Genomic DNA, 26,785 nt, shown 5'->3' on the forward strand with positions numbered 1-26,785 from the left:
AATAAACCGTCGGGATTAACCCAGGGATAAACACCGGGTCACACGTTTCAGCTTCGCTGGTTAAGCGGAGTGCTTAAGCGGAGTACGGAGTGCTTGGGCGGTGATTTTTTATTATTCAGATTAAGTGCATTTAGGAAGAGGTTGGTGGCCATAGGTGTCGATGGCTACTCCACTTCTATCACATGGTTACTCTGCTCGAAATGATCGTAATGCGAAACCTTAACTACGCGTACAATAAATATAAATGTTCACACGATATTATCATCAGCCTATATATTTTATGTCCACTGGAGGACGAAGGCCTCTCCCTGCGTTCTACAGTACCCTTGTCTTGCACTAGCTGATTCCAACTTGCGATTGCAAATTTCCCAATTTCATCACCCCACCTACTTTTCTGCCGTCCTCGACTGCGCTTCCCTTCTCTTGGTATCCATTCTCTAACTCTAATGGTCCACCGGTTGCTCATCCTACGCATTACATGGCCTGCCCAGTTCCATATAAATGTTCACAAAGTATGAATGTTCTTCGGCAGTGGCAGACGAGAAGTGCCTTCGGCGTCTCGGTTAACTGGAGACCCGATATCATGCTCTGGAAATGCGCTCTCCTGAAGTGCTGGTGCACCCGTGTACCTCTCTCTGTTCCCTGCGCCTCCAGTGCCACAAACTGTTTCGCTGCCGGCTGGCGCACACCTGCATCCGCACAACAGTGCACCGGAGAATTCCGCAACAAAGAAAAAAAAAAAAAAGCCGCGCGACAGATTTAGAAGTCGCCTTCAGGTACGCAGTAGTAACCGGCCGAAGGGACAGTGCAATGTTCAACCTCGGGAGGCTGGTGCTGGAAGGCCGTGCAAGCACTGCCGGTCTAGGGAGTGATTATGGCGGTGGTGATGGCATCCAGCATGCAGGTCTTGGCAGCGCGCGTGCCCGGGATGCACGGCCACGCGTAATTACTTCGCGCTCTGCGGTGAAAGCGGTCGCTACACGGGGGCTCCTCCGCTGGCTGGCACTGCCACTGTGGGACGCGGCGCCTTGCCACTCGAGACCCCGGTGCGAACCGCACTCAGCCAAAAATGTCCCCACGGCTCGAGGCGGCACTGGGCCGCTCTCTCGACTGCAGAGGCAAAAGAATTCCCGGCGCCTTCCCTAGCACACGCGCACACAACCAGAGAGAGAGTGAGAGAGAGGACTCTCAGAAATAGTAAATCGCCCCCCTCTGTCTGCCTCCGCTGCGTGACCCAATAAAAATACGATTACGAAAACGCCAGTGTGGGGACTCGCTGTTTCTAAAACGGAACCAAGTCGAATAGCGAGGGACCGCGCGTGCGCCTAATGTCGATTATTCTGGCCGGGCCCAGTAGTTGGGGTGTGTGCGCGAATGTGCCCCTGCCGTTGCGTTTGCTGCCCCTAGGGCACGGAGCGCCACCTTTGAACGCACTTGCGAACGAAGAACGGCTGCCCGCGGGATTTAAACAGTGGGCCGTATGGTGGCTGCACTTCGGGGGGGGGGGGGGGGGGGGTTCCCACGAGAAAGAAGGTACTCGTATGTGGCATAAACAACCTCACGTCAAGTTTCTCCGCCGACGCCAGCGCTTGGCTTTCCCCTACCGGAGCAAGGCGAGCTCACTCGGGTCCTCACGGCCGTCTGCTCGCCTTATCGCTTTTTCCTAGCTGCACCTCGTTCGTGAGGGATGCCTCACGAGCCAGCCTTTCAACAGTGGCACTTGTCATCGTCGGGGCAACAAGTGCCACGGATGCTCGATGGAAATTGGCAGCCGTGAAATTGCCAAGTTACTGTGTAGAGTAGGATGACGGAGGTTTTCAAAAACGAGGGTGTTTAGTTGTGTTAGCGATGGAATTGTGGCGGAAGAGGAGGTGCTGCGGCTTATTTTTTTCAAGCGGTAGTAAGAATACAAAACAGACAAGAATCTTCGCGTGGAAGCCGCCCCTGTCAAATCCAGGGGTCTGATTTTTTTCCCGAAAGCTCAAGAAAGATATGCTGTTTTCACAGTTTAAAAGACGAAGAACAACAAAAAAATTACTAGAAAAAGTTAACAGAAAGTGAGTTGTATCAATAAACCTGCATTCGAACTCACTGCTTTCATTTCACATTTGGTCCACTTGCTCTATCCGCGCTGCTTAGTGCAAGGTCATGGGTTCGTATCCGAGCCACGGTGGCTGCGTTCTGATATAGATTTATTGAGAAAACTGTAGTGCACCATGCTTTGTGTGCGCTGTTAAGAAACGCAGGGGGTTGAAATAAATCCCGGGGCCTCCACTACGGTGTCTGTCATGGTCTACTTTTCAGCTCCTAGACGTTAAATTCCACGGTTTCATGGAACCAAACCCTGCTGCGCACTGAAAGGTCAACACATCATTATGCATATTTGTCACATGTAGGATAACAGAGAAAAATAGTGTGAATGATGTACTCATTTTGCGTTGAAACATGCATATTGTAACTACAAACGCTGTATACGGAGGGACAGTAAATAAATCGCAGCCTTTCAGCATTGAAAGTGCGGAATGTAAATACCCACAGTAGCCTGCTGAATCCTGAGAGTGAGCTTTACCTCCTGTTGTATCAAGATATTTTATTTTGAACCATTAAATTACCATAAGTGTTCATGATGTTCGCCTTGACTTAAGCAACAATTACATAATATAATATCAATACCCGAAGAAGAAAAAAAAGGGGGGGGGGGATGCTGACTTGATGCTAAGGATCGCTTAGGTGAAAAATTACCGTATGAGAACAGAACATTATTTGGGTCTGTGAGACATTTATTTGTGCTGAAATAAACCACGCAAGAATAAAAATATAATCTAGATACATCCATTTCTACGCACAAGCTCTTTTTTTTTTTCTCGTGACTTCCTAAGTAGCGGTGCGGGGCTAGCGATGCTCACTTGTGGCAAGCCATCGCTGTTAAGGTTACACGCGCAGAAAATCGTCCTTCCGCAGTCCCCCGGCCGTTTTATTTTTTTGTCCCTGCAGGTGGCGTCCACGACTGGCACCGCAGCGGCCCCGCGCGGCGCTGTGATTGTGTATTGCCAGAGTACGTGGGGATTGTTTGCGTATCCGTCACAGTTCAGGCTAGTTCAGGGTATCTGTCTACGTGAAAGCCAGTCAGAAAAAAACGGGCTGTTGGACCTTCTAGATGCCCTCCCGCCGTAATGGAGGTCGACGGAGATTTGGCGACATGTCTAGAGATTATTTTAATTGAACTGGAGGCCCCTGCCATAGATGCCTGCAGCGGCACACGTGAGATTATGCAGCACGCCAGACCATAATGATCATGGCGCCTCCTTTCGTCGAAGAAGTCAGGACATGCGGAAGTGCTATGGCTACACTGGTTTGTGCTTGTCTGATGAAGACTGACTTCCAAGAACTTCTAGTTTATCGTCCCCCCTCCTCCCAACACCATCCGCCTCTCAACTATTTCCAGAGTGGCTCACAACCACAAACACAATTCCTAGAGCACGCTCTCAAGCGTGTTGCCAGCAAGGTACTAAAGGGGCATAGCAGGTTCGTATGAAGCATAGATTAAGGAACCATAACTACAACAGCAAAGCTGCTGTATCATGTAATATTGCCCTTCATTGCCACAGTGTGATTGTTCATCGTCCTTCCATAAATAAGTGCACGTCGCTGCACAAGCACCTAGAGAAGCTAACCAGATACATATTAAAAGCTTTTGAAGTAGAACGGTGCAAGACTGATTGTGTCAGCTAGCCTTCGGTGTGTCTCCACAGGAAACAAATCCAGTATACTTACGCGGCGTTATAATGAGAGATAAGTAAGCATTGTCATCGTAGTATAAAAGGTCAATGCTTCAATAAAGCTTCGGTTGAAAGTAATCACTGTGTGTTGCGTGTGTGTTACTTTATCCCGTTGTCATGCGCTGCAGTTGATTGATCATGAACCAAGTTCCCGACAGTTGGGCTCTTGTGAACACAACGCAAAGTCAATGTCAAAGCAATCTAAGAGAGAGACAGAGAGAGAGAGAGAGACGAGAAACACGACGAGTTAAGGTTACCAAACTTTACTATACACATGTGCCCCTTTGACGGGTTGTCTCAAGATACAAGAAGGTTGCACAGCCATCGCAACTCCAGCATCGGCGCAATGCAGGCGAGCGCCCGGCGCAGTGGCAAGCATGACGAAAGCGACTGGCTCCACTCACGGTAGACCACGCCCTCTTTTGGGGGCCCGTCACTGCCTACAGCGAGGATGGCAAGCTGGCAAAAAAGGTGACGACAAAGCACGAAGCCAGTCCTCGAGGTGGTTTTCTTAGGAGAGAATTCCCGCAGAGCTGGCTCTTCACGCCTGGCCTCCAGCTGTCGGCCGCTTGTTGACGCGAAACGAGAGGCTCCTCGGCGCAGCTCTGTGGCCTATCCGCGGCTCTTGCGGCGTTCGCAGTTCTCCACGGGCTGCACGGGCAGCTGGTCCCATGCACGGCCGATCAGGTCATAGTTGGCGGCCAGCTCGGGGAACCAGCGGAACAGCTGGTCAGCCACGAACACCTTGAGCAGGATCAAGGTGACTGCGAAGAGGACGACAATTAACGCCCAACTCGTAACACAATTAGCGAGGTGGCGAGATGGTCTACACGTGTTGCTTCTCTTATTTGATTATTTGTAAAGCGAAGCTTTGTTCGCTCGTTGCGCCCACGTTGTGGGTACTGGCTGTAAGCCGTAATGACGAGTAGACAAATTGGGTCACTGGGTATGTCGCAAATAGGCATGTGGCAATTCCTGCCCCCTAGCTCCAGAATGGGTACGTGGCACTGGGTGTTGCAGTCAAAACTCAATATAACGAACCTCGATTTAACGAAATTCGCGATGTAACGAATTATTTTTATTTCCCCATTTTAGGTCCATTGAATTAACGAAACCTCGAATTAACGACATTAGCGATATAACGAAGTTTTTCGCTGCAAGTACAACTTCGTTATATCGAGGTTCTGCTGTAAAACAAATAGCCAAGCAGAACAAGATGCAAAAAGTGAAGAAGTCGACAACAAAACACTGAAGAAGTCGGTTGCTTAAAAGGGGAAAAAAATTTGACAACAGAATCAGCCGATGGTAGAGAGATGTGAAGTGAACAAAATGACACCCCAGAATTATGTTACATTTGCGTGATTAGCGTTACAGTATTTCCGTAAAATTCCAATCCGCTCGCGCCATTTTGTACAGGCATTTCGGCCGTTAGCGTTATGTTTGCGCAACATTTGCTTTAACATTAGCGACTTTAAGAAAGCTTCAGTTAACACCGATTCCCACTTTGAAGTCTGGGATTTATTTCTACTTGTACCAGAGGTTCTTAAATTAGCAAGTCTCGCCTCCTCTTCAGCCCGATACTTGCACCACAAGTCACATGAGTAGCCAACCGGACACTTAGCCTGGTTGGACTCTCTGCCTTTCGCCTCTTATTTTCCTTCCTTCCTTCCAGATTACGTAGTCAGCTAGTATAGAAATTTTTACTAATTTCCTTTGTAATTAACGACTTTCAAACCGATGCTTAATTGGCGCTGCTAAATTAAAACCATTGCTCGTGGTACGTACTCCTACGAGCAAAAGTAAATAAACCTCCCTCTTCGGTTTCGAGGTGTACTTCTGCCTCGTAACGCAACCACAAGTACTTGTGCTTTTTTACTCGGCCCTTCTTATATAAAGCTCCAGAGTAATCGAATAGTCAAACTGTGAAAAGTGGGTCTTGGTGCGTTGTCCTCCTTTCTTGCCTCTCATTGGCCTACTATTCCTTCAATGAACGATGCACCAGCGTGCCACTCGTGTCGCAAGTGACGGCACTAGCTAGAGCAATTCCGTCCACTCTCGACAAACACCGATGTGGAGTTCAGCAACACGAACTTGAAATGCTCTCGCTAAAGGGACACTCAGCAGAACAACAGGTTGAGCTGTGTCGGTAAGTTGCCCTTCTGCGGTGTGCCAAAAAGCCACTATTACCGAGGCAGGAAGCAATGGTAAGACAAAAAAGATGCAAGCCGGGCCAGGCCGCCACCTCGAAGTTCCCGCACCAGTTATTCGTGACGTCAGGAACCTTGAAGTGTATTGAAGGTTAATTTTGAACTTGAGTTTTTCATTGACAAAAGTTAATTACATTATTTTGTCAAAGAGCCACACACTGGACTTATCAAGTTTCATAACACCTAGCGCGGCCCGACTGCCCAGATAAAAAAAAAAGTAAACTTGGCAATCTGTGACGTCACAATGACGTACTGGAGATGATTTTTCGAAAAAAAAAAAGGGGGGAATGTTAGTCTTCATTTTCTTATCAAGTAAACAACGTCCTATCCCAAAATTAATGAAAAATTCAGGCATGTTATATCAAATTTTGTCAGCCTAAAGAGATTGTTTTTTTCAGGGAATCTGCCGCAAAGCATGCGTAGTAAAGAGAACAACAGGGGCACCAAACGAGAGCATGCAGCCCTGTGTGACTCAGGGAATCGTGCAGCAGTGGGTTAGCGCTATTGTTATCCGTTATCCAGCGGGTATAAAAACACCAGCCTCTTCTTCCCACCCCATTTCGTCGTACTGTCCTCTCTGCCTCCAGGTTTTACAAGCAAGACAGCGCCGTCCCTCAAGCTTAGATTATTAAAAAGGACGTTCTAACTCTCGCTCTCTTCTATGGAACATTATGCTTTAACCTGGCCTCCCTGAGCATCTTGTAACTAACCTACCGAGTACTAAGGCACAGCCATCGAAGGTTACGAATGTCCACCGTAGACACGTCAACAAGGCACTAGGGATTAAACTAATTTAAGAATTTCTCGTTAGTGCATATTTACGAGAGGTTTTACCTGTGACTTGCACGGCAAACCCTTGGCCCTCCCAGAAGGCAATCAGAATCAGCGCCAGCAGAGTCAGCAGAAAACACAGGGTGGTGCTGGGTTTTTTCCAGGACAGCAGGCTGCGAAGAAGAGCGAAGTCAGGACACGTCACAAAACACGAAGAGTTCGAGAGAGGAAACGAGCGAGTGGCAACCAACGCTGGCGCAGCACGTACTTAACGTAAAGCCGAACCCCCGATTAGGGCGTCTAATCCCTACCTGTTAGTCTTGTCGAAGGCAGTCGAGATCTCCTGGAAGGTTTTCTGAAATAAGCAACAACGAAAGAACGTTAGGCCTCCTGTAACCGCAGCAAAACATGAATGTCGTTTTGCTCATAATTAGTACTGCGGTGTGGTGATGCATAAGACGTTTAACTTCCTCGTTAGTGTTTAAGCATTAAGTGAGGAATAATTACAGGAATAACACACTAGTGTAGTAGTTAACAAGGAGGCCGACAGTCGCCAAAGGCAAGGCCAGCACAGAGGAACTGACGAGTTCAAACTGCATTAATCTCGCACTTTTGGTTGGCCGGCAGGTGAGGAGGCAAACGGCAGCCGATTCGCATTTCCAAGGGCGAACTATATTGTGAACATCAGTAATGAAAAATGTTAAACTCTCTCGGAGGATGACTCTTGCCCCAAGGCATTGTGTATGTGAGTCGAGACAGGATTTTAATAAAGTGCAAACGATGCTGAGGGAAATAAGACAACAAGACACTGTCGCAATAACATCTTGGTGGGATAGTTGGTATACCATCTCTTTGCATTATTCTCTGGGAAAAAAAACAAAACACAACTACGCAAGTCATGTCAATTGTGTCTTTTGTGTTTTTTTGCAGACAATTATGAAAAGAGAGACACCGTCAGACGCCCAACCTAACAGACACAAAAAAAGGTCACGTATACGATGTAGATTGACCATCGCTCTATATACATCGCGTGCATATAGAAAACAAATAAAGGCATGCATAACAATATAAAAAAAACTAAGAGAAGAATACAGCAAGTGCGGACAAGTGAGAAAAGAATGACGTCGTTTCTAACTCCTCACCGAAACTCGCATGTCTAGCTTCAGGATCCTGGGCACGTCGTCGACCTTGAAGCATACGGCGTGACTTTCGGGTCTGCAATGTTGTTGCAAGAAACAAAGAATGAATTAATGAATAAGGGGAGAACGTAAAAGAGTATGCTCTGCTGTAGCCGACCTGTTACGATTGAGCGACATCCCTTCAGGACAGGAATGTCATTGGAAACAGAAGTCAACGACTTCCATTTGCTTTACCACATTAGAGCAAAAGAAACATTAGCTATTACTCGAAGAACCTAAGTTGGTTCGGGCGAGAGAAGTAATCTTAACGAAGTCGGGTAGTGAGACTTTGAGAGGCGGTTACGAACTAATGCAACCAAAGAAGCCTGTTGAGCCGGAAAAAAAAAAAAAAAACTGGTGTGCGCTCGTGTCGCATTGTTTGACAAGGGAGCAAGAAATTGTCATGCAGCCGATCGTAGCACGAAGATACAAAGGAAACCCATACGAGTTTCTCAAAAAGAAAGCTTCGCAAAGTTGAAGAAAAATTCGTTCTGGTCCGGGATTCGAACCCGGGGCCAATGCCTTCGCTCTACCATCTGAGCTAACCTGGAGGTTAGCAGATCGTAGAGCGAGGGTGAATTAATCGGAAACTCGAAGCACTTCAAGTTGTCGAGGAGCCCTCTTTCCTTTCATGGACTTTCTTCCACCTTGCGAGCTTCCGTAGCGCTGATTTGCCATTGTCATGTTGTTGTATACTTAGATTCATGTGCACGTTAGAGAACCCCAGGTGGCCAAAGTTAGTCCCTAGCGCTCTTCCACTATATACGGCCTCCCTCATAACCCAATGTGCAATTTAGGCTCATTAAACACTACAATTTAGTGTATGTTTCCGTTATACTGTGCGCAGTGTTTGCTTTTATCTTGTTTTGGGATAGAAAGCGTTGATGAAGAGTGCAAGACGTAAAAACGGAAGCATAAAAACTCACCGTTTTCTTGTTGGAACCGGTGAAGCTAAAAGAAAGGAGAGAAAAGAAAAACAAGAAGCACCGATTAAAGGTCTCGTACAATGAGACACGTGATGCACCCTTCCGTCTCATCGAATTACACGCTCATAATACATAATAAACGAGTAAATAACTAAGAGGAACGTGATTAGGTATTTGCGGTTGCGGCTCGCGATTTGTGGCACCCGAAGTCTTTCAGTGCAGAAAACCGCAGATAGCCCAAAGTCACATTTCGAAAATTGAGCTCGGCTCTTACTCAACACTGGACACCTGCACGGTGACAACAACCCTTGCACTTATTGTACATCCGTTTATTGTAAGGCCTGTTTCGTGAGTGAGTGAGTGAGTGAAATAACTTTACTGAGGTCCAGAGAAGACGCAGGGCCTGTTTCGTCTCCCGTTTTTTTTTCTTCGACTTTTGCGCACTGAGACACGTTCTTAGTGGTGCTATAATGCCATTTTCCAAAATTCTAAACAAATTATAGGTGCACTAAAATGAGCATCCGCAAGCGCCCTTGCACACCCACAACCCGAACTCCATTTTCACCCCATTTGCGTTCTTTCGTGCTCTATTTGGCATCTCTACAAGAACAATTGTATTTCACCAGTGAGACGGTTACAGCGTCGCCAGGTCTCACCGCCTGTGCCGCGATCCTCGGATACGTCGTAACATTCGCTTCTAAAGCACACTGGTTCGCGGAATTTATGAACTCTAGAATGGTCACCGTAGCTTAACGCGACACCTCGCCGATACGTCCCCTAAAATCGAAAACAGGAACAGGCGTACCTTGTGTCGAATGACTGCCCGATGATGTAGAGAACAGGTAGGGCGAGCAGCAATTGCAGCAGACAGCCCATCCAGATGCAGAACAGTGCCACCTGCGAGAAGACAATGCGTCAGGCAAACGTGATAGACGTCACACGCTTTCTAGCGTGTGGTACGCATATCAGGGTATGCCTCCCTTTAGCAGCCTCTGAGCCATGCGTCTTACTCACAAGAATTTTTTTACAAGGGGATCTTGAAATGAAGGCTATAGCGTGCACGATGAAAATAATTGTAGTAGTTCCAAGCACCTAGAACGTTACAAATTAGGTGGTGTCCAAATCCATGTTCCAGTAACAGCTCTTTCGGAGTAGCAAACACTGATCTCGAAAGCTATACTTTTGCTGGCTGCGTGCACCGGAAGCGATTGCAGGAACCAGAAGTACGTCGTGGCCGCCACGTTTGGACATAGAGAAAAATGCTTTCATCTGCAAGCTCATTCGCATCTGAGAACGATCGCTGTCCTTGGTGACTATCCACAAATTTTTTATACGGCCAATGCGGCAAACTTTTAATTTTGCACAGTCACTGCGAAGTCCGCACGAAAGATCAGACTCCTAGCATTCCTCGTTTCTGTATATACGTTGAAAGACTGCGAGTGTGCCTGGAACGTGGCTAAAGTCGTATATCGAGCCTTGAACACGCCACAAATGCGGGCACACAATGAGACCACATGGGACCGCAAAATATGTCTCCCTACGGCTGTTGACACTGGAAACGCATACCGGCACAACGTACATATAGCCCGCGAATAACGCCGCCGTAGGGGACAACCACCGTTCCTCCCTGATTGTTCTATCAAGTTCGACGTCAGCGCCTCATCAAGTGGCTCCGGGAGAAAGAGAAAATAACTAGACGAAAAAATAGTTCCACTAACCCTCCAAGCATGCCATATAGCATACATGCGTTGTGATGTCTCGAAAGCTGCGCGCGTGTGCGTCACGAGCACTATCAGTTATCACAGTGGCGTTTCTATGTGCACACTGTGACGCGCCCGCTAACACTCAGCACTCTCCCCTCTCCACGTGTCGGGTAGCAAACTCGACTAAGTCTGGTTAACCTTTCCTACCTCCCTGCTCTCTCTCTCTCTTTCTCAGCACACCACGACATTTCTCTTGGATAGCTCCAAAGGAGGCGAGGTCCGCCTCTAATTCTATAACGAAATGTGTGACCGATGGTGGCATCGAACATCTGTCTTCCACCACAGTAGCACAATGCCTAGGCCACGGTTATGCCACGGTCGCGCGCATGCTTCTCTCTTGACAACTGGCACTTTGAGACGGTGTGTTAGACTGCATGGCCTTCGGGATAGGCTTACATTATGCGGAAATCTCCAAAGCGGGCGAAGTCTGCCTATAATGCTATCGCATTAAAAGTGAAGGACGGGAACTTGACTTGCCATTAGGTATGAAAGGAAGAAAGGAGCGAAAACGCTGAGCATCTCGTTTCGTCTGGAGGTGCACATAGAAACTTTAGTCAGCCACTGAGGTCTGCCGACTTCTGGGACTGCAATGACGCGCGCATCGTTTTCTCCCCTCGTGGCCACGGTGCGAGTACAAGCTATTGCCACCGAGAATGATCTTGAGTGATCAGTTTTATCTAACGTGGTGCGGAGTAGAAGGTGCCGGTCATCATAGCGGGGAAAGATGCAGAGGAGATGTTGGGGGAGTTACGGGTGGTGATGCGTCTATCGAGCCATGCGCAAAAAAAAAAAAAGAACCTACAAGCAGCAGTCAGCTGCACGCTCTTTCCATCGAGGCATTCTAGTTGAGCAGCCAAGACGCATACAATTTAGTATGTGCCGAACAACGTGACGGCGCTTTTACCTCACTGGGGCAATGTCTTGCTGATGGATTCGTGAGTAATACATCTTTTCGTCGCGCCAGTTTATGGTCGCGTACTCACCGTGAGGAACAGGGCTGTGCGGAACGGGCGCTTCCAGCGAAGCAGCTTGCGACACTCGTGGTGTATGTCCTTCAGCCAGTCGTCCACACGCTCTGTTGGGGTAACAGTGGCGAAGAAAGAAAAAAAAAAGAATGGTCGAATTATTAGAGAGATGTACGGTAATGGAGATACAATGCGTGGTCTACTGTTAACCCTCCCAAGGGCGAATTTTTCGCACGAGGCGCCCGTATAAACTGACGCGGCTTTTCAAGAACACAAAGTTCCGAATGTTCCCCGTCAGAATTTGTGGAAATGGTCTAGCGGCAAGCATTCATTTTTGCTTCCAAACAGGTCCACAGGATGTCGTTTTTAAAATTGCGTAAGTTACTGTGGTCTACTACGGCGTCGCTCTACAGTACTTCCACTGCAATATGGGCCTTAAAGACAGTAACTGAGAAGTTAATTCACGATTTCTTGTTAATTAGTGAACGGACTGCCACGGCCGCTTGCCCACCTAGTGTCCGCCGTGCTGAAGGCACGAGCAGTGGAAAGAAGCATCACCGCTTCGATTAAATCTTACAAAACAGGAGAGGCCCTGACGTCACGTTTTTGAAGCCGGAAGTGCAGCCATGTTGGTGTGCCATCTCTCTTTGCGCCTCCAATCTGGGGTTCTGCAGCTCGCCGGAGCAGAAGAGCGCGAACTTTTTTGAACTTGCACTGTTACGACCCGCCGGAAGTGTGTGCTCCTGACGCGCGTCAAAACAAAGCCTACAAAACTTCTGCAGCAGTTTTAGTGAAGCAGACGCGCTCCTGTGTTTTTCCGTGGCAGGTTGAAGAAGACGACGAAGACCCGCACCGTGATTCCTTCAGTGTATCTGTTGCTGAGGCAACAACAACAACAACATCTGTTGCTGGCTGACACTCGCAGACCCAAAACACACCACACTCCGAAGTCAGCTTTTCTCACGAACAAAAGGTGCTGCGGGAAAGACACCGGCGGGGAAAAAGAAAACTTATCTCACTTTTCAGAGACCGAAAGCAGCAGCGAAAGCTTCAGGAGAGCGGTTGCTATGGCAACGTCGACATTTAGGGTACCCGTCCCAGTGCTCCTTTGCGAAAAACAGCACGTGACTTCCGCCACACCTTCTCCAATACGTCCGTGCTGGCCGGGCGGGGCCTCTCCTTGGTTCCCTTCCTCCATGTTTTTAAACAATTCCAGCAGAAATAATCTCGGTATGACTGTCGACATTACTGCGATTAGTAGTGAAACAATGAAGCGACCCACCGCAGTGTCACCACCGAAACACGTGACGTATGAGGCGTGAACTACATCCGGGCTTCTCTCACGCGCTTACCTCTGGACATGCTACGCTCTCTAGCGGCGGCGCAATGAAGTCCATACGTTGCACTCGTCTGAATATATGTGACACTGGTTTGATTCCGCCAAGCACCGTAGAAATTTTGAATGATATTTATATTGAAAAGTCCGCGACAGTGTATGACTGTATGTAATTTATTTGACTGTATGTAAAGGCATTTGATTCAGTAGAGATACCAGCAGTCATAGAGGCATTGCGTAATCAAGGAGTAGAGGAGGCATACGTGAATATCTTAGCAAACATCTACAAGGATTCCACAGCTACCTTGGTTCTCCACAAGAAAAGTAGAAAGTTACCTATCAAGAAAGGGGTCAGGCAAGGAGACACAATTTCTCCAATGTTATTCACTGCATGCTTAGAAGAAGTATCCAAGCTCTTAGATTGGGAAGGCTTAGGAGTGAGGATCAAGGGCGAATATCTCAGCAACCTTCGGTTTGCAGATGACATTGTCCTATTGAGCAACAATGGAGACGAATTACAGCAAATGATTGAGGACCTTAATCGAGAAAGTGTAAGAATTGTGTTGAAGATGAATATGCAGGAGACAAAGATAATGTTCAATAACCTGGCAAGGAAACCAGAATTCAGGATCGCCAGTCAGCCTCTAGAATCTGTAAAGGAGTACGTTTATCTAGGTCAATTACTCACAGGGGACCCTGATCATGAGAAGGATATTTACAGAAGAATAAAATTGAGTTGGAGTGCATACGGCAGGCATTGCCAAATCCTGACGGGGAGCTTACAGTGTAAAATCATTGCATTCTACCGGTGCTAACATATGGGGCAGAAACTTGGAGGTTAACAAAAAAGCTAGAGAACAAGTTAAGGACCGCACAAAGAGCGATGGAACGAAAAATCTTAGGACTAACGTTAAGAGACAGGAAGAGAGCAGTGTGGATCAGAGAACAAACGGGGATAGCCGATATTCTAGTTGACATTAAGCGCAAGAAATGGAGCTGGGCAGGCCATGTAACGCGTAGGATGGTTAACCGGTGGACCATATAGGGTTACAGAATGAATACCAAGAGAAGGGAAGCGCAGTCGAGGTCGGCAGAAAACCAGATGGGTTGACGAAGTTAGGAAATTTGCAGACGCAAGTTGGAATACGCTAGCGCAAGACATGGGTAATTGGAGATCGCAGGGAGAGGCCTTCGTCCTGCCGTGGACAAAAAATATAGGCTGATGATGATGATGAATACAGTCATACACTACCGAGTAATTATGTAGTAGTAGTTGTAGTACAATAGAAATGTAGTAATGTAATACGCGAATGCGGGTACTACAAGAATGAAGCGTATAGTACTTACCGTACTTGAGAAGAGTGTCACGGACGCTAAAAGAAAGAAAGAAAAGGAAACATATATATTACAACTGGAAAAAAAACACGAATATTTGTGAGAATACAGCAAACACCGTTCGCCGGCGTGTTCTGTTGAGCGTCAAAATACAGTCGAACCCGAATACAATAGCGAACACGGATAAAGCGAGCTATCATTTGTATCGAATACGCGAAACTTCTGAAGCTTGCCAACGTAAAATTTCTCATCGCACTTTATAGCTGCGTTTGCGCCCCTCGTTTTTACTTATTTTTAGGTGATTTGATTTCTTCTGCCGCAGCTCTTGAAAGGGATAAAAGATTGTCATCCAGTCGATTGTAGCACTAAGATAAAAAGAAGGCAAAATATTATTGTGTGTGTGTGTTTAGGTGATCTGTGCGATAATGATTTATAGCATGCGTAAAACATGCCAAAAGTGTATGGAAGTCGCTATTTGTAGTGGCGCCGAGAAACAGTTACAGCAACCGGCAGAAATAACGGCCTACTATGCGCAGATTGGTTTTAAAAAATTATTTCCTTTCTTGCTGCGTATATAACGAACGTAGCGCATAAGTTCAGTTATCGACTTGTTTATGTATACCGAATCACATGACGTATACAACAATTTTTCTTATAACCGGGCTCAACTTATACGCAGTACTTGAAATGGCTAAAGTAGAGTGCGCTTTTAAAAAAAAAATCTGTGAATTTTGAGTCGTACTTTGTCATCCAAGTCACAGCTTGCACTACAAATAGACAGCGCAGCAATTTGGACACACGCTTACACAAAAACAGACGCACAAAATGACAGCGACACATGCACGAACGTTGGGACGGCATCATATGGAAGTACTTTCCAGGCCACAAAGTATGCTACCCATGAACGCCATGCTTGTAGTGAAGGGGTAGAACGTAGAAGGAAACTGTAACTACAAGAATTTACGGACATTAAACTTGTAAGCACCTCGCCCATTTTACCCTGATTTTTTTTACTGACTTCAGAAAAGAAAAAAGAATATGGTAAACTTAGATACAACCAAGCCTTGATTCTAATTAGGATAACCTGTAGTTCGGTAAGATGCTACTTCAATGGGACACAAAGAATAAAATAATCCGCCATCTGTTTGAAAACTACCGTTCTAAAGTAATAATAATAATAATAATAATAATAATAATAATAATAATAATAATAATAATAATAATAATAATAATAATAATAATAAACTCTTACAGTGACAGCAGCCTTGGTAAGCCAGTTAACATGCAAAACAAAATAAAGGTGGCGACGCCGCCCTGTCGTTCTTGCACAAGCTCACTGTGGCACCATGGATTTTGACAGCGTCCCCTGGGGCTTAGTTAATTAATTATTGCTAAAAATGGGCTACGTAGCATTTTAAAACATCCAAGTAGCTTCATTGCGTCACGAATACAAGAAAATACCTTGAAATTTACGACGTCCCATTGAGACCGGCGGTGGCAGTTTGAAAGCAAAATTTAGAAAAGAAAAAAAAAAAAGAACTTTGAGGTTTATCTTTGCTTCTAAAATTCGATCCTATTATTGAAAAAATAATAAATGCAGAGTACTGAAAGAACATTTAATCTAGATATTCATTTAGCGTTACCCTTGAGCGTGACCTTTAAGAGAACAGAGAAATTAAGAAGTCGTCATTCGCGTAACCAATAATAACTGTCCGCATTAATCAGATAAAACATAATTTACAGCAAGTCCCCTTTCGTGTTAAAGACACCATATATACGGTGTTCTTTTTTTCCAGCTGCAGCAGTATTTAAAAATTTGCCTGTGGCAAATAGTACGATTCTAAACCTCAAGCTTAATTACTTGATGAGGTTACCATTACTTCTACTACAAGAAATCAAAATGTTTAATTGAATAATTAACATAATTACATGAATTATCTTATACAGCGACATATATTTCAATGTACGAATTGTAGCTACTGAGTTTGTAAGGCTTGTCAAATTGGAACAAATTCTGAAGATGGAACCGATTTCGAGATATGCGCCGTGAGACGCGGTAAAAATGCACTGTTGTTCCGCTTACAGTGCGCGCGCGCGTGTATATACATACATACACGTACGTATACAGGCTGTTTCGCGTAACTTGAACCGCTGATTTTAAAAGCAGTGGTTAGCTTAAGCACATTTAAATCCCTCATTTTTAAGAAAACGCTGTTTTATGCACTGAAGCCCCAAAAGCAACTAGAACGTTAATGCAGTTTGTCGGACACTTTGACAATTATTATCTAGGAACTGGTGTAGTCCTGATAATTTGTTCGAGGTAGATACGCCATGCGAACTCACTGGATACAATTCAGATTGTAGTATGTGCCATAAAGTGATTAATTAAAATGTTAGTGTAATTGTGCTATTTTATCAATTAGGTATTTTCAATTCTCGTAGAAGTTATGGTCGCCTCCTCGGGTAATTTAGCTCAATGTTTGAAATTGTGCTCTTTAACACAGACCATTTGACAAGGTTTAATGCTGCTACAAAAAAAAAAAAGAAAGAAAAGAAATTGCTGCACATGTGCTTGCTTCGCTGTAAATGACGTCGGAAGACGATTTTTCCGCCGCCCCTGATACGTAACGCCCTTTCTTTTCCCCCCTCCCACCACTCATGCTCTTCTCCTCCCCTCTCACTCCTCCCATGATGGATGAAACGGAGGTTTTGCTGAATTCAATTCAAATTTCCCGTGTTCGCCCTGCTCTCGCGCCATCTGTTGGGACCTTTTATTACTGTTGACTTAAAGGCGGCTACAGAGCCGCGGCTTCAGTCGGCTTGTCTTCAACGCGTAACGTCTCTTCGACACCATTTCTGACGCGTTGATTTTTCATTTACTAACGTAAAAACCAGTCCAATGTGTATTCTTAATTAAATGAACGCTGCAGATCACGATTATGTACATATATTTTGCCTCAAATAGGCCTGAGGTTTCCTTTGCGGTGTATAATGTTGACGTGTCACGGTGTGTGACCCTGTGCCACCAGTGCTAGTAGCTTGGTTGGTTTTGGCCGGGCGGTTGAATCGACAGACAGACAGACAGACAGACAGACAAAGTTTCTTGCGTTTAGGTAGCCCATCAAAGACCATCGTCTTAAAAAATGAAGAAACACCTTGAGACTGGGGTATAGGTGTTGTATGAACAGGCATAACGTGCCTCACAAAGACTTGGCAAGCCTTTCTGATGCATTTTATCCCTGTATATGTAACTTGGTTGCGGACGGAGTGCAAGAACGCTATAGCGTACTGTGCATCGGGTCCGAGTTAAAGAACACCAGGTTGTCAGAATTAATCCACAAGATTGGCATTGCCTAGTCATGTACCGTATGCCTTTTTGCGAACGTCAACGAAGACAACCTCCTTCGTGAATTGCCTCGAATAAAGACGGAGAAATGGAAACTTACAAGTTGAAGGAGAACGGCGGGTCCGGTTCGACCACTCGCTTCTCCTCGAGCTCCCCGCCGTCGGCGTCCGCGCTCTGGGCCCGTTTCTGTGCCAACGCTGCTAGAGCCTTCATGCGACGCATCTTGGCGGCTCGCAACAACACCTCGGGGGGTACCACGTCCTTGGTGAAAATGAGACCCGAGCGTTGGAACGACGTGCTGGGCTGCTCGTCATCGACGCTTTCGGGAGGGTCTGGGATGTTTTCCAGCCGAGCCCTGCAAGAACACAGAGAAAACACATCGAACAAACGCTTTTTGCATAGTCCACTACAGTGCTGCGGAATGCCCTAACCGATCACGTAACCTCACGCAGTGCGCAATGCAGAGCAAGTACATAACGCATACTTTGTAAACATGCCAGCATGCTGCGTTTCTGAATATAAGATTTCTTTTGTTTAGTATTATTTCTTTGTGATGCTACGTGCCGTTCTGGGCACTGGTGCACGCCATTATCTGCTCTTTCATTCCATATTGAGTGCAGATTTACTTTCGTTGAAAACTGTATACGTTTTAAATCGTCATAACTGTTGTGAACGTATACTTTTGTGACATGCTATGTTCTTCAAGGAGGACACGAATTGGATGAACTAACTCATAGAGCTCCGATATAGCAGGTGAGAATGAATTAATGTGCTACATCATGGTCCGTGGCCCGTTTGCAACAGGGCACTGGCAGAAAGAGCTTTCCGGTCAGTACAGGCATTACCTCCTCTGGAAGGTCTCGCGGATCTTGTTCGTCCAGCCGTAGGACTTGCGGCGTCGCACTTGCGCTGGCTTGGCGAGCTCTTCGGGGCACTCCACGAGGGGCACCGCCTGGTCCTCCAAGAAGGTCTCATCTTGCTCGACCACTTCCTCGATGAGCGGAGGTACCGACGTGGAAGTCGTTTCCGGCACTTCGGCGTCAACGGCCTGCTGCTCCTTCCGCTTCTGCTCAGAAAAATAAGAGTTAAAGGTAAATAAGGTAAAGCGAAAAAAAAATTAATTCGGGTTCTTAAGTGCCGAAACCACGATCTGTTTGTGAGAGAGGGGAGGAGGAAAGGCCGGATGGTTAACTAAACTTTGTCGTCTGTGGCGACGGACTGCTCCTAATGTATCTAGGTAAATGAGCGTTTCGTTTTGCACATGGTGCCCATCGCAGGGTGGCCGTTGCAGCCGGGATCAGACCAGCAACCTCGAGCGTCTTGTCTTTCTCGTGCTGTAACCCGGGGTCGAGCTCCGCAGAGCAACGCAATAGCCACTACACTATCGCGGTGAGCCAATAAGGTCAAGTGCTGGCAGAAACGCGTAGACAAAAGTCTTCCCGGGAAAAGACTTTGAACTCGAGAGGATAAGCGTAGACGGAACCTACTTTGAGCGAGTGCGCTTAGCCTCAGCGAAGGTCACGTTCGTTTCACATTGCTGTACCATGGGTAAATCAGCTCACACATTCTATACTTGTTACTTTAAAGCAATATTTCTAAAATAACAGTATGATCAATCATCACGAGCCAAGAGAAGACATCATTGCACCCTTTAATTGGGAGCGAGGCGAGCGGCGAAACGCAATAAACGAGACTGCTTTCGATATCACCGTAAAAATGGCAGCTTCTATTGCGGAAGACACGAAGGCGCTAGGAACGTTTGAAGTTTCAAGAAAGGTGGATTCAAAATTAGTACACCCACTGGATTGAATATTATTGTACCTTTGAAGCCGTGCCACCGGGGAAATGGAGGCGTCATTTCTGAAGCAGTGCTGTCAACCGATACTTCGACGCAGCGAAGCGAGTCGAGTGAACACAATCGCTGCAGCGTGTTCTACAGCGAGTGTCACTGAGCATTTCCGTTGTGACAGCCTGCTAATTGCACTAACGATGAGTTGCGCTCGCCCCAAACTCATACTATTTGGAAATGATAGTAGTTCGAAATGTGTAGGAAATGTGGTGCCCCTCACTCTTCGAAATTTCTTAACCTGTTGAAGGTTCTTGTATTGTCTGCAGTTTCCTTGAAGGGCTCACTGAAAACTGAGGATGGATGAATGGATGCAAAACTTTAATGAAAGTCCTGAGGTACGCGACCCAGCGCTGAAAACTGAGGGAAAAATATTTTTAAACCACCGTGCATGGTGGTTAAATCTTCTCCGTAGTGGGCAAGAGCCATTGATCGAGAATAAAAACTTTTATTAGTGGGCCCTTATTGCGCTTTTTAGAATATTATTTCATATTGATTATTATTCAATCTGTGCTCTACAGATTCCTTTCTTTTAATCCTAGCGCCTGCTCATACTCGACTTGTGCATCTACTTTAGTTACTGCCGTCATCACAGGGCTCCACTTGGGAACTTCGGTTATACACGGGCATTTGCATTTGTAAATCGCCAACTAGGGAGCACTTACCGCAAGAATCCTGAACATTGGTTCATTTTAGATGAGATAGGAGAAATTCAAATGTCGCGTCCCAATTCTACCTGGAGGCGTATTTCACCGCCAACACAGACACTCGCATCCCTTGCCTCGACTAGCGTCCATGCCTTCTTCCATACCGCCACTGTGTCAGGTTTATACTTTGCACACTAAACGAGAACAGCACAAAAGCGGTGCCGCATTCTTCCTGGTGCCGCATTCGCACTGTTCACGTTTAGTATGCCCTGGACTAGAGGCCCCAACCAGTGTATCCCAAATTTTGGGTCATTCATTAAAGTTTCTCTCTCTCTTACCAAATAGTAGTCTTACTATACTATACTCACTCACAGTCTTACTAGCCTTACTATACTTCGCAGACGCGATTGTCAGGCTACGCACCAAGTTGGCTTAGTCTCATTGCCAACACATAATGAGGGGTCTCTTAAGGGGTTCACCGTAGAAAATACCTCTACTTAGGACCTCATAAACGGGTCGCAGACACGCGGCGAGTCAAGTTTAAATTGGCCACCAAAGCGAACACGTCGCGATCTAAGCCTGTACCTCATCCCCATTACACGGTCGACTGTCCGCCATTGCTTGAAAGCGTACGGAGAGTTTGTGCATACCGCATAGGAACGGTAGACGCGCAATATATGGATGCATGCGGCATCCTTCTTACACCCAGTTAACATCCTCCTGTCGCATCCGTAACAACCACGACAAACCACTGCTGCATGAGCCCCCCGGCCCTCCCCGTAGTGATTCACTTCTGGCTTGGCGCCGGTGAAGAGAAGGGCCATTCGTTACATTTTAACACGTAACCGAAGTTATCAACTGTCCACTCCCCCTTAAGCATTGGCAAGATGCTAAAAAAAAAATCATTTACCGACAACACGATGGCATTCGATGGTGTTCTGTGGTAGGACCACAAGGACGGCACTCTTTAAGGCGCAACCAACTATTAACACATAGGGGAGCAAGCATGACACCATGCAACGATAGACGCATCGATAAAACACGGTGTTCCTCTGTCGCACACACAGTGCGACTTGTTTTCTTTCTTTTGTTATCTAATGGTGCCGCTATATCTCCAGTGAGTTGACCTGTTTCTGACTAATAATTACTAATTGGACTCGCTACTAGCCTCTGGCAACGAGTACAAAGTGTTTGTAATATGTGTACAATATTTTGTAAGGCAAAAATAGAAAGAAAGACCATGCCCACGCTTGGGAGGCTGTGAACCTTCTCTAAGGAGGAGGGTCGCTCAACGTAGCGACATCAATGTATCCTACGCCAGTGAACCCACCGATGTCAGCTGTCAACGAGAGAGCTCGCCATGGAAGTATAAATTTATATCAAGCTCTCAAAAATAAAATTAAAAAAAAAAGAGGGAAAGAAAGGTGCCGCAGCCCGAGAAAGCACGGAGGCAGGAAGAATTTGTGCGAGAAAGCAGCCGCACGTTGTCTTTGGACGCGCCAAATTTTACAGCGCCGGCGGTGCCGACGGCACGGCCACTGGCGGCGCCTTGACCAGTCGTCGTGACAGTTCCGCGACCAGCTGGCTGAAAACGAGAGAGTCTACGTTCTGCCCGACGAGGCTGAGCAGGAAGACGTCGCCCGCCGACAGGGTCGACACGACGGCCGCGATGCGCTTGCTGTCCGGGTATCGCCAGGCGAGCAGGCGACGCCGGAGGGGCGCGCTCAGCAGCAGCAGGAACCGGTAGATCACCGTCAGGGAGCCGGTGAACAGAAGCAACCCGTACCAGAACCAGAGGAAGGCGAACAGCTTCTCGTTGAGGATGTTGAGCGGCAGAACGCAGATGGCCTCGCGATTCTCGATCGTTCCCGACTGGCCGTACTTGAGGAAGGTGCACATGGCGATCCGCGGGAACGCCATCACGGCGGGACTCACGAACTCGCGGCCTTCGCCGCGGTGCCAGCGCACGAGGTCCCAGCCATAGGTCAGGAATCCTCCGCCCAGAACGTAGTCGGTGAGCAGCGCCTGAGCAATGACGTTGGCGACGCCGAGCAGCTCGCACAGGAGATACTTGACCAGGTAGCAGCGGTTGCGGTTCATGTTCACGACTAGGAAGTCGACCATCTGCGATCTCAGCTCGGCCCTGTCCTGCGTCACCGCCGAGCGTATGTCTAACGCAGCCACTATGGCGGGGACCTTGCCGCCTTCCCAGGCCTTCCAGAGCCATCGCGGCGCGTAGAAGCACAGCGCCTGCGCGAACATGAGGAAGCAGACCCACTGGTAGTAAGTGTGGTACTTGCGCTCGCCGCCGCCGTGACCCACGCCCGGGTAGACGACGCTGCCGTTGTACGAGGCGTTGAAGAGCCGGCGCAGGCTGAAGGTGGACTCGACCCAGCAGAAGGAGTCCACGACGCTCTTGGGCAGCGTCGGGCAGTGGCAGTCGATGGGCGTGCCCACGTACTCCTTGGCGGTGAGCAGGACGCTGAAGCACATGAGGAAGGCCACCGTGACGCCGGTGTGCAGGCGGAACACGTTGCCGTCGATGTGCACCTTGCGCAGCTTGAAGAGCTTGCTCAGGCTGCCCAGAAGGTGCAGCATGGTGCCGGCCTTTTTTGCCGAGACGCGACGCCTTGCGAACTGCTTGACGAGCTTATTGCTGTTGACCTGATGGGCGGATTAGGTGTATTCGAAACGCTGCATCGCGAATCCCTGCGCGAGCCAACGCGGCGGCGGCTATGGTTGAACGGCGCGTGACCATCGTTCGCTCCTCATACCATGGCGCTGACCCACTAGGCGGTATTAACCGAGAAGCCAGCGGTCAAAGGGAGAAGATAAAGTTCTGAATAGTTTATCCAGATATTTCCCTCAAAGTGTTCCTATGCACATTTCGAATATTTATCGACAAGAGAGTATCCCGCAGGTGAATGTCCTTAAATATTTGGGTGTAATGTATACCGACAAGCTTAATTCGAGTCCGCATATAGAGCATTTGACCTCAAACAGAGCACGGGCAGTAGTAATGCTGCGTAGACTTAGCAGCGATTGATCAGGATTACGTCGGCATGAGCTGTTTATGATCTACTGCATGTATGTTCGCCAGATAATAGAGTTTGGCGGCGTTTTGTTTTCTGGCGGACCTGCATGCAAAATTCGGTCTCTGCTAGAACGAGAAGCATTACGTTTATGTCTTGGGCTTCCTAAATTCGTCGCTAATGACATATCAAGAAGCACGCTCGCCTTCTCTTATCATGCGAGTTCATGTCCTAACAACACACACTTTCCTAAAGATATATGCAGCGCCACAGATGAGGTCACAATATGTTTTCATTATTGATTCGGCCTCATTTTTTAACCATCAATGGTATCGCTCACGTTGCCCTCAAGTTGTTTTTGGTACAAAAACCATTGGACCCATTAAATGCTCACCTATGCGAGGCGGTCTTACTAAATTCCTCTTCTCCAGTCCCTAATATTGAAATTGATAATATTTTTCCAAACAATGATTGCCCTATCAGTATCTGAATAGTATTTTGGAAGACCACGTTACACACCTGGGTACAAAGACCGTGATAGCAACTGATGCTTCCGTCTGTGAAGAGAAGGCATGTGTGGGCATTGTGCCACCATATTGGTCCTTTTCCATTCGGCTACCTGATATCCCGCCTATCTTTCAGGCGGAATTAGACAGTTTTAGTTTAGCGTGGTTACCGGAATAGCGGGCGTACCGGAATAGCGGGATCGAAGTGCGCATGCGCAGAACGCTAACCGACCCATACCGTTTACCGTGCGCACGCTATTTCTCAGAGTTAACGTTACCGTGTTAGCGTGGTGTACGTAGTGTACGTAAAACATGGCGGCAGTCGCGGTCGCCCGCTTCGAACTGAATTTGGCGTTGTTTTTGTAGAATTCACTTCGTTCGTAGCAAATGACTGCGTAAACGGCTTTTGCTTAGTCTCATGCCGCTTCGCCGAGAGAGTGTTATGGCTAATCTTGAGGAATTTTCGAGATCGCTTCTCGTTTCGAACGCGCCTAAGCCTAACGAGAGAAATTTTTTCATAGGGTTCCTCGATGGGTGCGCCCCCCTCCGCCGCCGTGGAGGGTGGAGACAACCGCGTCGTCTGCTACGGCGTCCGCCATTATGATGCCCTCTCCGCAGGCAGCCTATAGCCAGGATAGGCAGCAAGCGGTACTTTGCGCAGCTGCACGTAGACTTCGTTATGTAAAACGTGTGGTACTTTAACGATATGACGAGAACACAAAGTTTTCGCATCGGCAGCGTGAAGGTCTCCGATTTACGTTCTGTAATCTTTATTTTTAGAGCGGAATTTGCAGCCGGTCTCGCTGGCAGCGGAAGGCTACCATACACGCCAGCTGCGTAAACACCTTAAGATAGCGTCTTGCTGGGCTATATATTGGTTAAACGTGCGAAACACACACACACACACACACGCGCGCGCGCGCGATTCTCTTCGCATTTCGTTGTGTGTGTTTTGTGCCTTCAACAAAATTCTAAAAAAACATTCGTGTTTTCGAATCAGTCATCAGCTACCCCATTTATTGACTGCATACTGCAACGCAGGGTATTCTGAATTTTTTTTATTTCGTTTACCGTCCTGTAAATGTGCAGATTGGTAAAAATTGTTGAATACATGTCAGATGATTTGGTGCTCTACATATGGCTTTTGTGGCATTAAATCATGGCTCTCATGCAGGCATTGACTATGAAACCTTGTTGAGCATGTTTTCCGCAGCAATATAGCGTAAACCGGTAACTGTTATAAAGGAGCCGGTCATCGATATCTTTAAAATAAAGCGGCCACACGGCTTCTCAACGTAGAGGAAACAAAATGCATTCAATACATAGCGATTTCTCATGTCGTAGATTGTTTGTTTGGTTGAGAATTTTTTCAAGAACAAGCGCTACAACTCACTGCAAATTAACTGCAGCGCATGTCTTGCTTCCACTCCCACTGATTCTCGTGGCTTCGAGCTGGCGCGACATGCATGTCACGATTTTCATGTTATTAGAACGTGTCACCCATGGTCGTCAGACATTGTTGTCTCGTCATACCAATTTTGGTATATATCAAGTTAGTGAAACGTCCGCAAGAGTACCAAGACCGTGGCACGCAAATCATGCCGCTCATGACATTCACGCTTTGATTTTCATGTTATAACCTGTCATTTATGTTCGTCATGCAGTCATCTTGTGGCATACCAATTTTCGTATTCATCCCATTAACGAAACGGCCAGGGAAGCACCAAGACCGTGCCACGTACGTAAATCATGCCACTCATGCTTTGATTTTCATGTTATGACCTGTCATTTATGTTCGTCATGCAGTCATGTTGTGGCATACCAATTTTCGTATACTCCCGTTAACGAAACGGCCAGGAGAGCCCAAAGTCGTAGGCGGCTAGATAGATAGATAGATAGATAGATAGATAGATAGACAGATAGATAGATAGATAGATAGATAGATGGATAAATAGATATGCTCAATGTCGCCGAAGTGCGCTAAGAAATGCTTCGCATTTAAAAGCGCACAACGTAGGCGCAGATCTTTACGCACTTGCAGCTCATGCACAACAAGCGTTTAAGAACAGCGCATTTTGTGCTATCCAGAAACGAACGAGTTAAACAGGCACGTTTACATGCCAGATATCAAGACTACAAGACGGACAAACGCTACGGGAAATAGCGTGCAAATGAACTATTACACACGGTGCACTGGTGATTACGATTAAGCCCGATCGGGATCTGATTTCTCAACCATGATCGGGTTCCTTCTGCAGCTTGGGCAAGGGAGCTGATGACGATCGAGAAATTCGACCCGGATAAGGCTCGATCGCGATCAAAAGTGCCAGTGTCACACAGCTTCAACTCCCCAAACACACAAAGGCAATAACGTATACGCTGCACAAACAGGAACGGTCCGTGGGTGCACTTGTCGCGCCTGATCTTTACCAGCCACAGGAGTCGCCTCTTCGGATCTTTCGGAACATCTTCCAGCCATTTCGCGAATGGTTTGTGCACTGTGGTACGCAACACCTGGGCATTTTGCCCTAGAAGACGCCGCACACGTGTCTCACTCAACCAGCCGCGACGATGCGTGGGGAGCGCAATGGCGACCGCCGGTCGAAAGGCGGCATTCACCCCTTCACAGAATGACTCCACCCTCCACGGCGGCGGAGGGGGGCGCACGCATCGAGGAACCCTATTTTTTCAGAGATGCGAGCGCCATCTGTCGCTAAAGTCGGGAGATAGGCGCGACGACGGCATATGGCCTCTGAGATGGGAAGATTTCGGAGGCTATGGTAGACAGCTTGTACTGCTTGTCTGTTTCGTTGCAGATCGACGGACATGTGAAGTAAAAATACAACGCGCTCCTGGCTTCCATTGCGCTGCCTATCGCACTTTCCGGACGCACACACACATAGAATTAGGTGCCCTGTGCATGCGAAATTCAAAGCGTAATGGAATAGCGTCCCGCACGTAAACTACGCTATCACGCTATACTAAAACTCTCTTTCTGCAAAGTTCGTTTGCGGAACGGTAACGCTATTTCCCGTAACCCCGCTATTACGCTAACGCTAAACTAAAACTGTCTATTATTGGCAATTGACTTAGCGTTACCCAAATTACCATCAACACCATTATCATCCGCAATGTTAAGCGATTGTCT

At 47.2% G+C, this 26,785-nt stretch overlaps 3 protein-coding genes across 3 annotated transcripts in view; all 3 read right to left on the minus strand.

Moving 5' to 3' along the window:
• The window catches only part of LOC119445803 (calcium-transporting ATPase sarcoplasmic/endoplasmic reticulum type), a 663,011-nt gene that overhangs the window by 178,892 nt on the left and 457,334 nt on the right, over window positions 1–26,785 (minus strand). The window lies entirely within an intron of this gene.
• LOC119444804 (uncharacterized) lies at window positions 6,853–18,581 on the minus strand. Its single transcript, XM_049664748.1, has 9 exons — window positions 18,511–18,581; window positions 17,707–17,961; window positions 14,273–14,298; window positions 11,608–11,699; window positions 9,667–9,758; window positions 8,862–8,886; window positions 7,900–7,972; window positions 7,069–7,112; window positions 6,853–6,930 (listed from the first exon to the last, which is right to left on the minus strand). The coding sequence occupies exons 1-8, from the start codon at window positions 18,579–18,581 to the stop codon at window positions 7,072–7,074; spliced, it is 675 nt and encodes a 224-aa protein (XP_049520705.1). The 3' UTR covers window positions 6,853–6,930; window positions 7,069–7,071.
• LOC119444805 (innexin shaking-B) lies at window positions 21,466–22,827 on the minus strand. The gene has a single exon (XM_037709146.2). It carries the CDS (start codon window positions 22,695–22,697, stop codon window positions 21,606–21,608), a length of 1,092 nt encoding a protein of 363 aa, XP_037565074.1. The 5' UTR covers window positions 22,698–22,827; the 3' UTR covers window positions 21,466–21,605.

The sequence above is a fragment of the Dermacentor silvarum genome, chromosome 3 (genome assembly GCF_013339745.2).
Source record: "Dermacentor silvarum isolate Dsil-2018 chromosome 3, BIME_Dsil_1.4, whole genome shotgun sequence".
In the NCBI taxonomy this organism is placed as follows: domain Eukaryota; kingdom Metazoa; phylum Arthropoda; class Arachnida; order Ixodida; family Ixodidae; genus Dermacentor; species Dermacentor silvarum.

Excerpts from the sequence above, each read along its gene's own strand:
- LOC119444804 (XM_049664748.1), bottom strand. The coding sequence starts at position 18,581 with ATGAGACCTTCTTGGAGGACCAGGCGGTGCCCCTCGTGGAGTGCCCCG. Across the intron at positions 11,700-14,272 it reads TGACACTCTTCTCAAGTACG|AGCGTGTGGACGACTGGCTG; the intron begins GTAAGTACTATA and ends TTACCCCAACAG. Across the intron at positions 7,113-7,899 it reads AGCTAGACATGCGAGTTTCG|AAAACCTTCCAGGAGATCTC; the intron begins GTGAGGAGTTAG and ends TGCTTATTTCAG.
- LOC119444805 (XM_037709146.2), bottom strand. The coding sequence starts at position 22,697 with ATGCTGCACCTTCTGGGCAGCCTGAGCAAGCTCTTCAAGCTGCGCAAG.